Source organism: Manacus candei, unplaced genomic scaffold (assembly GCF_025592945.1).
Source record: "Manacus candei isolate 608988 ecotype Guabito, Panama unplaced genomic scaffold, ASM2559294v1 h1tg000010l, whole genome shotgun sequence".
Lineage (NCBI taxonomy): Eukaryota > Metazoa > Chordata > Aves > Passeriformes > Pipridae > Manacus > Manacus candei.
In genome coordinates this window covers 8,555,330-8,566,743 of record NW_026138058.1, presented here as the reverse complement: position 1 = coordinate 8,566,743, position 11,414 = coordinate 8,555,330, and the positions used below count along the sequence as shown (strand labels likewise).

The following is an 11,414-nucleotide window of genomic DNA, read 5'->3' as shown; positions in this document are numbered from 1 at the left end:
GCACACGACTGTAATTGAGAAACAGAAAACGGGGGAGGTGGGGATGGGGGGAAGCCCTGGTGACTGTTTGTTTTCCATTTTTGTATCAGATAAGTGTTTTTTGCTCGGCTGTAACGCTGACTCCCATCCCCCCCCCCCCCGAAACCCCACGAAACAGTCGGGACGGAGGCAGGTCCCGCGGCACCGCCTCCGCCGCTCCCACGGGCAGCTCCTGCGGGCACTGACTGCTCGGCACCCGCGGCCGCATCGCGGCTCGATCCCCCGGCGGGGAGGGACGCGGGCCGGCCCCTTCGGAGGGCGAGGGGCGCGGCGGGACAGCGGCGGCCGCTCCGCACCCTCCACCCTCCCGCCGCTCCCCCGCGATGGCGCAGGGGGGCCCGTGGGCCGCGGCCCCGGGGGCGCGGGTGTGCGGTGCCCACGCGGGGCGGCCGCTGGAGCTGTTCTGCGAGGACTGCGGGCGCTGCGTGTGCGCCCTGTGCCCGGCGCTGGGCGCGCACCGCGGGCACCGCGCCTGCCTCCTGCCCCAGGCCGTCCGCCGCACGCAGGTGAGGGCGGGGGTGCGGCGGGGGGCTTGCGGAGGGCAGGGGTGCGGAGGGCAGGGGTGCGGAGGGGGGTTTGCGGAGGGCAGGGGTGCGGAGGGCAGGGTTGCGGAGGGCAGGGTGCGGAGGGCAGGGTTGAAGCGGACAGGTTTGCGGAGGGCAGGGTTGCGGAGGGCAGGGTTGAAGCGGGCAGTGTTGCATCGGGCAGGGTTGCGGAGGGCAGGGTTGAAGCGGACAGGTTTGCGGAGGGCAGGGGTGCGGAGGGCAGGGTTGCGGAGGGCAGGGTTGAAGCGGACAGGTTTGCGGAGGGCAGGGTGGCAGCGGGGAGGTTTGAAGCGGGCAGGTTTGCGGAGGGCAGGGTTGCGGAGGGCAGGGTTGAAGCGGACAGTGTTGCATCGGGCAGGGTTGCGGCGCGGCCAGCGCCTGCGGGGCGGGTGGACGGGGGTGTCAGCCGGCAGCGGGAGCAGGGACCTTCCCGATTTGGTTGTATGTCGTGCCGTTTTCCCCTTCGTTTCTGGTGCTTGTGCAGCTGGGATTTCTTTTGCCAGGGTTGAGGTGGTGGCAGCTGTGAGTATCAGCGCAGTGCAACAGCAGTAGGTCAAGTATCTTCAGCTTTTAGCCTTTCTTTGCTTGCCTTATGGACAGCTTGTGGAGCTCAGGGTTTGCTGTCACATCGGTTTTGTAGGCTGTGCTGGCTGGCATAACAAAGTTTCTGTACTTCCCTTACTTCGACAAGTGCTTTGTAAATCCCTTCTGGACAGGAGTCAGGCTGCTGCCACTGCACAGGGACATGCACAGGAGGGAAAGAGTTAACCAGTCGCACCCAAGCACCCACGTAACAGGTGTATAAATCAGTGGAGGAGGAAGTGAGATTGACTGTTAGGTCACATGCAGCACCATTTTATCCTCTGACTTTGGCTTGGTGTCTGAGCATTTTCTTTGCAGACCTTATATGTGCAATCCATGGAACTTGGGTGCCCTGGGGAACTTGTTTTTATTGCTAGGCTGGAAGCACCTTTGACAGAAACATAGCTGCCACAGGGGAAGGGGAAAGGCCATTTCTGTTTATCATTTCCCCCCACCACTGTAGCTTGCTAGACCACAGTTACTACCCACGCACGGTACCTGTTCTCTGATAATCCTGGGGGATGGGGAGCAGGGGTGGTTGTGGGTTAACCAGTAGCAGCTAAGCACAACACAGCTGCCTGCTTACTCCCCTCCCTTGCCCAGTGGGAGCAAGAGAGACAGAGGAAGAGGAAATGAAGTCTAAACCCAAGAAAATTCATGGCATAAAAATAGTTAAATATGTGAAGGAGAAGTGGAGGAAAAGAGAAACGGAACAGAAGAAAAGAGATGCAAAGGTGGTCGCTCACCACCTCCCGTGTGTAGATCAATACCTAGACACTTCCCTACCAAAAGATGGCTAACCCACCTAACCACCCCTCCCTTCCAGTTTTATTTCTGTCACTATATGGCATGGAACATCTCTTTGGTTAGTACGGGTCATCTGCCTGCTTGCATCCCCTCGCAGCCTTTTGTGCACTCACAGTATAGTCACATCTGAAACACAGCACCACATGAGCTCCTGTGAGGAAAATTAACAATCAGACTGGGGGTTCTTCCCTAAGCCTTTTTTCTCCACCCCACTGTAGCAGTCCATTGAATATCCCCAGGAGGCTTTTCAGGCTTGCCCAATACTTCTTGCTTGTGCTTTGTTTTACTCTGGAGAGCCTACCAGGGGGCTTGCTGAGGCCTGCATGCTGTGATGCTAAGCTTGGGAGGCTTAAAAAGTTGTAACACCAGAGGTTTGAGGTATGTGAGTGATTTTTTTGCCCTTTTTTGTTTGTTTGTTTTGTCTGTAATTTCAGAGAACTCCTTCCCTCTCCTGTGGTATTTTGGAGCAATGTTACTAAGAGGTTTCCTACAGAAAACTGTAGGAAAAAACAGCTCCTGCAGAACTTCCTGCTTGGAAGTTCATGCAGATTTGAGCAGATACACAGGTCATGCTAAACTCCTCTGGCGTTTTACTGCACTTAATGTTAGACAGCATTACAAGGGTAGAGGGCAGTGCACTAAGCTGCAAGTAAACAGCAGCACGGGGGTAAAACCACTGAAGATGTCTGAGCAATGCAGAGCACTCTTCCTGCCTGCTGGTGTGCTTTCATCCAAAGTATCCCTTTTGAAGCTGGGAACTCACTACAGTGTTTGCATTCCCTTCATGACACCCGGGCAGTTGTGTGGATGCAGGTGTTGTGCTGTGGCAACCTGATTTAAGCCAGGGTAAAGTGTACGAAGCTACAAGTTGTGCTGGTTCCCTGATGGACCCAGGGGAGCACGTGCTGTTGATAAAGAGTTACCTCTGTGCCAAATTAGGAACTGAGCAGTGTGGAAACTTGTGTTCCCCGTGGAAACACTCTGCCCCTAGGAAGGATCTGCTGATATCTACTGGCTTAGGGCTGCAGAGATTTCAGGCAAAAACTATCAGTAGTTGTAGACTAAGAGATAGTATTTTGGCTAGTAATTTTGTTTGCTGGGAGCAGTTAGCTCTGTACAGCCCTTGTGATATGACATCAGCTGGGCAACCCTTCTTCCACCCTGCTTTTAGCAAATCCTAGCTGTGAGTGCTAAGAAGAGATGAGAACCATTGTGTGAGGTCCATCAGCTGCTTCATCCCTGGATCTAAGGCTGTGTAAAATCATCTGGAAGGACTCTCCCCGTCCTCCTGAGTGCAGGATATAGGATCAGCATTCTTTGCACTTGGTATGTGTCCTGTGAGCCTGACTGGAGCTAGGAGTCTCATCTCTCAGAAATCCTTGCTTTTACAGTGTTTTCACTTGAATGACTTAAGGCATCCAGGCAATCCGTAAAGGAATGTTTTTGGAGTTGAATCCTTAGGGTGAATGACATGGGTTGCCTGGCAGTGTGTCAATTGCTAAAAAGCAGCTCTTTCATTTACCTCTATAAAGAAAGTAATGCTTAACCAGAAATGCTTGGGGTTGGCATAAGTATTTGCATATGGTCACTTTTGTGAGGGAGTGAGTGCCCTGTGTTTTAATTGCAGAGAAGGAAGACTGGGTTTTGCTCTATGGTCTTTGTCAGTCTTTGGTGAAGGGAATGAGGTCTAGGCTGCAAAATAAACTAAAGCAGGCGGATACCAAGTAGAATCTTCAAGTGATGCAGAATTCTTCTGGTTCTTCAGAAACAAGACTGGAAAACTGTGGCTGGAATGGATAGCATAACTGAAGTGTCTTGCTCTATGCAAGAACATTTATCTGCTTGCATGGATGTGTCTGTGCCAAGGGCCTTCTAGATGCAGAGTTTCTGACTTCTGCTGGGAGCCCATCTTCTTCTGACTCTGTTGTAATCAAATGACAAACTGCATGTGTTTTCTAAGGAGGCACATGTCAGAAATGCAACATGCTGATGATGAAGCAACACTTCATGAAGCTCAGTTTGTCAACCCTTCAGAGTTTAAATGCTGTGCTGCCCTGGAGATGTTGCAGTGAGCTGGTACATGGGCAGGCAGATGCTCTTGAGTGGGTCCCAGCTGCAGAACAGGACACTGACAACAGGTACAGCTGGAGCTACATTTTCTGGTATTTACTGAGAGGCTCTGTTTTAACACTAGTGCACTGAGGGGCACGGGGCAGCATTGCCTGGATCTTTTATGGTACTGATGACAAAAATGAACCAGCAGGTGCACCAAGACTGCAGCCTGCTGGACAGAGGACAGCCATTTTCAGAGGGCTGTGAGTGAGAAAGTGGGGCTGGATGTAGCAGAACGTGAACAATGCTGTGCTGGGCACACCACAAGTATCACAGATGGTGTGATCACCAGCCAAGTGATAATATTTGCTGTTGTAGGCATTCAGACTGCAGCGTCACTGAAGTGATAGTGGGGTATATCTGACTGGTCTTTTTGGGAAGCATCCTGAAATTTCACTGGAGTTTGACTCTAGATGGAGCCTTCCACTGATCCACTGAATAAAAGTACTTGGTTAGCTGCCCTTCAGCTGCTAAGTGCATTAGCATGTAGTCTTTAAATGCACAGCACCATAGATTTAAAGATGAAAATGTATTTTTCACCATAGGTTTCCCTGTTCCTTAGGAAGGTGGTACTAATTTGGAGACCTCTCCAAATTTTACCTCTATAACCACCAGGTGAAATGTTGAAATCCTTATGGATCATCACTGTACTGGCCCCAATAAGCCTCATAAACTCAGTATTTTGGTGATATACTCCCCTATATGGAAAACAAGCTGGATACTGATTTCTGATTTTTACAGATCTTGTTGTGAAGCAGTGTTTTATTTTGTTTCATTGCTTTGTAGGAACTCATGGCATTGTGCTTGAAGGATCTAGAAGAGAGAAAAGAGCAAGAAGCTGGTAACAGAAGGAGCGTAGAGCAGGCTGTGAATGATGTGAAGGTAAAGTGTGGTTTCCTTCCCCACTGGATGGTCATATTCCAAGGAGAGACATTTTGTTTTCTCTGTACTTATCTAAAGACCCAGACACCTACTGCTTCTCAGGAAAAGAGTGTATATCCCTGTGTGCATCACAATATATCACACTATCAAAGGGAGAGAAGAGGGAAAGAGTCTCCAAAGACCTGGTCCTCATTCCCTGATCAGCTGAACATCTCTGGAAGAACAATGTTGAAGTTTTTGTGCAGAGGAATAGCAGATAGCCCGAGCTGCCTATGTTATTCTGGCTTCACTGATGTATGTTACATTGCACTGAGCTGCATTACTGAGAGTTTGAGTAAACACAAGAACAGCTCTATTGATTCTGTCTTAAGAATGGGAATGTATGCTAAACTGCACCTCGTTTATAGACCATGAAATGGCTTTTGCCCTAAGAAGCATCTCTAAGCAGCTCTATCACAGAAGTATCAGTAAGATCTGGAGGGAGCTCTAGAGGTTTGATGTCACTTTGTTTTGGAGGCTTTCTCTTTTTAGCAGCTCCTTGTCTCTAGCTTGCTTTGAAAGAGGTCAGAGTCTTGGTACTGAAGGACCAGGTCTGCCTCTTGTTGCACTTAGTACCTGATCCTGTAAATTCCAGCTGAAAACAGCACTCTCTGCATAAATAGGCATCTTAGAATCTTCCCTCAAGCTTTTCCATCCAGACATCAGCAGGTAAATCCTGTCTGCCCTCCCTTAAGGGGTAGACACATGCTAACGAAGAGATGCAGAAAAGTCAGTAAAATTGAACCAAAAGGCAATGTTGAAAGCCTGAGAGAAATATCTGAAATGTTTATGGTCTGGTGAGTGTGGGGAGACACTCTTCTGCTTCATCTACAGGCACATGCCAATATGATCAAACGGCAGCTGTCAGAAAAAGTGACCGAGCTCCAGTTACTTCTTCGGGAAGAAGAGAGTCTGGCAGAAAACTTCATTGATGAAAAGACTCAGCAAGCCCTAGAAGCACATGCTCAGCAGCTGGAGTCCTGTCAAGAACAGCTTGCAGCCCTAGAGACCTTCTCGTGTCGGATCAGACAAATACAACAGGACAGTGATCCTATTCAGTTGCTGGAGGTGGTATTGTATGGTCTCGTTCTGCCTCTTACCCTCACAGTCCTTGATAAACTGCTCTAGTGATCTCTTCTGTAGATCCTTCTGTGTGTAAGCAGCATCTTTCTAACTGCTTTTTAATTTTCTTTGTGTTGGTGTTTTCGTGAACCAGTTTGTTACCTGATTTTTGTTAGGTGTTCCTGCTATGGCATTGGTTTCAGATCTGTACGAAATCCATGTTAATTTTAAGCATATATGGAATAGAGAGATGTGTCTCTTGATCTTGAAGACAAATGCTGTATCAGGTCTTTCCTTGTCCGGTGTCATACGAAGATCTGAGGAAAGGCAGCCCTATTGGGAGCTGTTTTAAACCATGACTGCTGGGTTCTCCATCTCTGGGGTGGCCCCTGGCTCCACTGCCAGGAGAAGTAATGGGCAGGCTAATGAGCTAATAGGCAGTCTGAACACAACAAAGCTTGCCTGTTATGGCCCATAGGTTTACCTAGTGATGGAGCTGTCCTTGCTCTGCCTTGTGGGGGAGCTGGGAGGGAAGAGTCCTTTCATGTCACTGTCTCTGCTAATTGGAGAATTTGGCTTTCTGCCCTCAGAAGTACATAGAAATCGAGAAGGAAATGAAGGAATCCAGGCACCTGAGAGAACAGTGGCATCCAATACCTCTCTCATTTGAACACATACTTAACCATTATAAGCACTTCTTCAGAGTTCTTCAGTCCATTCTACAGAAACCACTAGAAGCCCGGCTTAAAGAAGGTATCTGGGAGAGTGCTCTGAATTTTGCTTTCATCTGCTCTCTTTGTAAATAAAGTGTGGTTTGCAAGTAAGAACAGGACTTTTACCAAATCAGCTGGAGAAAACAGCAGTGCTTCAGTCAGTCTTTTGTTTGTCTGATGCTTTTTTCCTCCAGTTCTGTGCAGTTATTTCAATACAGTTTACTTCTTTGCAGACCGTCATACCTGCACAATATATGTATTCTCTCCTTTCAGTTACTGTTGGGTCTGAGTGCTCTGGCACTGAACATTGGCTACCTGTAAAATTTGAAAGCTTTTTCTAATTGATGTACCCAGTGATCTTTCTGCCTCAGTCAGAAAAAGTTCTGTGCTTTTTGGTACTCTAAAGGTGAGCTAACGTGTTCTATTTAGAATTACTTTTGTCTTTGAGCTAGTATTTCATCCTTAAGTGACCTTTGTCATGATTAAGGGAGGAGTTTCCTAATGGGACACAGAACCACAAAGCCACATAACCATGGGAAAACCCTGCTGCTCATTGAGTGAGCAACACTGGCCATCACATTTCACCCAGCTACCTTTTAATAATCCCTTTTCTGAGAATTGCCAAGAACAAAATAGCAGGGTGCTGGGGCAAATGGTCAGAGCAGATCTGAAAGGCCACTGCAGATTGTGTGTAGGATTGCTAGACAGCATCGTGGAGGTGCTCTGTAGTTAGCATCTGCAGCTGTCTTCAGCTGCCTGACTGCTCTCGTCTGATAGGGGCTGCTTTTTAAGGAATCAGATGTGATTACTTGGTGTTGTGCTCAGTTGTGTAGTTCTTTGGCAACACAGGAATCCAGCATCTCTGTGCTATCCAAAGAGCATAAGATTGAAAGCCTACAGAGTGAGTAGCCCTTCCCCAGAAAAAGTAACAGAGTTTGTCCATGAAGTTGGAAAATGGAAGTTGAAGAACTAGCAGACTCCCTGAACTGTCCCTTTTCATCTCTGTCCAGATGTTTTCAGTAGCCTTAACGCCACTGCAAAGAAGGAACCTGGAACAGTGTTGAAAACCATGACTCCTGTTGATCGGTTGCTTTTCTTAAAACGTAAGTATGGTCACAGAATCCTCAGATCTCAAGTTGGAAGGAACCCACAAAGATCACTGAGGTCCTGGCCTTGCACAGACAACCCCAGGAATCACATCATGTGCCTGAGATCATTGTCCAAACACTTCTTGAACTTTGTCAGCCTTGGGGCTATGACGAGTTCCTGGGGAGCCTGTTCCAGTGCCCAGCCACCCTCTGGCTGAAGAACCTTTTCCTAAACCTAAACCTCACCTGGCACAGCTTCATACCACTCCTTTGGGTCCTGTCACTGGTCTCCAGAAAGGAGATCAGTGCCTACCTCTCTGCTTCCCCTCATGAGGAAGCTGTAGACTGCAGTGAGGTCTCCCCTCAGTGTCCTCTCCGAGCTGAACAAGCTGAGTGACTGTAGCCACTCTGCATACAGCTTCCCTTCATCCCATCACCGTGAGTGACCCAGACCAGAAAGCTATGGAGGCATCAGTGTTGGTGCCCTGCCGTGATTCCCTTGGCATGCCTTTTCCAGCCCCATTGCCTCTGGAGCTGTAGGTTCCATGGCTCTCTGAAGCCTAACCTTAACCCTAACGGCAGGTTGGTGCTGTGGCTGAGGCCCCCATCACCCTGGTGGCCCAGATTAGAAAGGTGTGGAGGCAGCAATGTTGGTGCACTGCCATGATATGCTTGGCATAAATTTTCCAGCCCCAGCATCCTCGGAGCATGTAGGCTCTGTAACTTGCTGAACTCTATCCCTAAGAGAATCTTGGTGCTACAGCTGATGTCCCCATCACAAGGGGTGGCCCAGATGTGAAAAGTGTGGAGTCAGCAATGTTGGTACCCTGCCTTATTTAGACTGGAACGCCCTTTCCAGACCCAGTGTCCTTGGACCTGTAGGCTTCCTGATTCTCTGAGCCATAACCCTGTAACGAAGTGTTGGTGCTGTGCCTGAGGTCCCCATCACTGTGAACAGCCCAGATTACATAGGCGTGGAGGCAGCAATACTGGTGCCCTGCTGTGATCCCTCTGGCATGCCTTTTCCAGCCCCAGTGCCCCTGGGACAGTGGGATTTCTGGCTCTGTCTCTGTCCTAAGACACTGCTGGCTGTGGGCTTCTTTACAGGCGTTTTTTAACTCAGAGTTCTTCCAAGGGTCATGATAAACGTAGTAAGTATGTTTATGGCTTTGGCCGCAGATGCAAGATCACCAACCTGGGAATACGACAGCATTCACCCAAGACTGAAACTGTCCGATGACCGTCTTGAAGTAAGCTGCAGCTGGAGGAGGATATTTTACCCCTGTGGTCCCCAGAGATTCGATAAATTATGGCAAGTGCTAAGCAAAGACGCATTCCTCTCTGGGAGCCATTACTGGGAGGTTGACCTGCTTCATGCTGGAGCCGGCTGGTGGATTGGCGCAGCCTACCCTTCCATTGGCAGGAAAGGAGACTCTGAAACCTGCCGGCTGGGCTGGAATAGAGCATCTTGGTGCCTTAAGAAGTTTGAACTGGAATACTGGGCATTTCACAAGGGGGAGAGAATCCCCATCGTGGTAGAGGATGATCCTGACCGCATTGGCATTTTTCTGGATTATGAAGCAGGAATCCTTTCATTCTACAATGTTAGTGATGGAATGGCTCATTTGCACACCTTCCACTGCAAGTTCACAGAACCAGTATATCCAGCCTTGAGACTCTGGGAAGGGTCCATTAGAACATGCAAATTACCATAAGGAATGAAGCAAAAAAAAAAAAAAAAAGCCTACTATTTTATGCTTTTTCTGTGAAAACCACTTTAGCATGAATTAAATCTCTGTATGAAAGTTGTAACTATGATGCTTTTAGAAGGTAACAGTAAGTTCAAGAAAACCAACTGTAATTTTTAACGTCTCTGTCAATGGGGGAAGGTGATCTGGCTCTTATAAATGGTGTTGATGTACCACCCAAAGTGCCATATGTAATATTTTTGTATGTTTTTCAACTTGCAAAATGGAAAAAGTCTAGTTGAAAGAAGCATATTACAGCTCAGAGTGGCATGGGGATATTGACATATTTTTTATGAACTTCCTCCCCTCATCTGTCTGGAGAGGCTGCAGTGGTGTACGGTAATGGGTTTAGTTTGGTTCAAGCTCAAGTTTATATATTGTATATTGTTATAGCTGACAAGGTCAGATTTGGATAATAAATGCACTAAGTGAATTACCTTATACTTACATGTCATCTTGGAAAAATCAAAGACTGGCACGGACTTTTGGAAAGGTCCCTTCTGAAGTAGGAGCTTTTGAGGCCGCATTTAATAGCCACTAACTGGTCTTACATGTGACAGGGACTTTGAGTTGGGCTTCTGGATGGCCCTATTCTTCCCTATTAAGTGGAAACGTGAGAAACAGCCGTGTACAACCTGCAGCAGAGTCCGAAATGCCTGGAAGGCCCACAGGGGCAATAAAAACACCAGGTCAGTGGGGCATTTATGCTCAACTTATTTTTCTGTCCACTTTGCAAAGGCTCTTTAACTGCAGCTGGATAAACATCTGTTCACATACAGACGCAGCTCGCAATTTTCTGTATATGGATATTTTTTCCCCCAATACATTAATTAAAGTCTTGGAAATTTTTGGAGCCTATGTTTACAGCACTCTCTAGGACCAGCCCTGCTAGACTCAAGAACCACTGCTATTTGAAGCAGGTCAGGTAATCTTACAGTTTTCAAATCCTAAAGGCCCTGGAGCCATCAACAGTGCTAGCAAAGGCAAGGTCTGACCATAGGCTGAAATGGAGAAACAAGAGCTTGTTTTATAAGCTGAATCTATTTTTCAAATTTGAAATAAAAAAAAAAATCTTTTAACAATTGAGTAGTTTTTTATTGTAAGGCAAGCATGCTGTATCAGTCACAGCTCATGTATGTTCAAGCACATGACTCAATCTCTGCTTCCCCATTTGAAGATATGAGTACAGTTTCCTCAGAATTGCAGAAGGGTAAACATTTTGAAAGTGAACAGCTCACAGGTACAGAAACACCCACCACCAAATTCTAGGTACTTCACCACCTCGTGATGAAAATAAAAGTAGCAAGTTCCAAGTAACCATCACTAGTAAATGATTCCACCACAGAAAAAAAAAAGGAGATGAATTACACCGAAGCAGTTCTGTGCTCAGAGAGGTAACTGGGGAATGCCCAGTTTGCAGCTGCTTCCATATGGCTCCTTCTTGGTCACAGGGAAAAGCAGCAGGCTCACAGCAGTGGGATTGCATTTCTTACTTGGAAAGTGAGAGGCTGGGACACAAGAGTAGAGCACACAAGAGGTGCACTGACCATCACGTAATGATGTGATGTCAGGCAGTCAGCCTTGGCCATCTCAAATTCCAGTGTTGAGGGAAAACCCCTAACATAATGTATTTGCTTGTTAGTACAGGAAAAGGGCTGTTCAATCTTCACCAGCACTTGTCTTCCTACCCGAGAAGTTACACCCCCCCCCCAGGTCCAAACAGAGGTATCCAAATGCTCTGCAAAACTGATTTAAGGTCTAGTCCTCACTCAGCTCACAACAGATGCTTCTGACAAA

The 11,414-nt window shown here is 47.8% G+C and overlaps 1 protein-coding gene across 2 annotated transcripts; it reads left to right on the top strand.

Moving 5' to 3' along the window:
• The first annotated feature begins 203 nt into the window (after positions 1 to 203).
• TRIM14 (tripartite motif containing 14) lies at positions 204 to 9,648 on the top strand. 2 transcript variants are annotated; one of them, XM_051777499.1, is made up of 6 exons: positions 204 to 545; positions 4,872 to 4,967; positions 5,841 to 6,077; positions 6,659 to 6,821; positions 7,792 to 7,884; positions 9,049 to 9,648. In XM_051777499.1, the coding sequence occupies exons 1-6, from the start codon at positions 363 to 365 to the stop codon at positions 9,582 to 9,584; spliced, it is 1,308 nt and encodes a 435-aa protein (XP_051633459.1). In that variant the 5' UTR covers positions 204 to 362; the 3' UTR covers positions 9,585 to 9,648. The 2 variants fall into 2 exon arrangements, with proteins under 2 accessions (XP_051633459.1, XP_051633461.1); XM_051777501.1 differs by having other exon boundaries at positions 208 to 545; positions 5,841 to 6,074.
• The last annotated feature ends 1,766 nt before the right edge of the window (positions 9,649 to 11,414 follow it).

Excerpts from the sequence above, each read along its gene's own strand:
- TRIM14 (XM_051777499.1), top strand. The coding sequence starts at position 363 with ATGGCGCAGGGGGGCCCGTGGGCCGCGGCCCCGGGGGCGCGGGTGTGC. Across the intron at positions 546-4,871 it reads AGGCCGTCCGCCGCACGCAG|GAACTCATGGCATTGTGCTT; the intron begins GTGAGGGCGGGG and ends ATTGCTTTGTAG. Across the intron at positions 6,822-7,791 it reads AGAAGCCCGGCTTAAAGAAG|ATGTTTTCAGTAGCCTTAAC; the intron begins GTATCTGGGAGA and ends ATCTCTGTCCAG.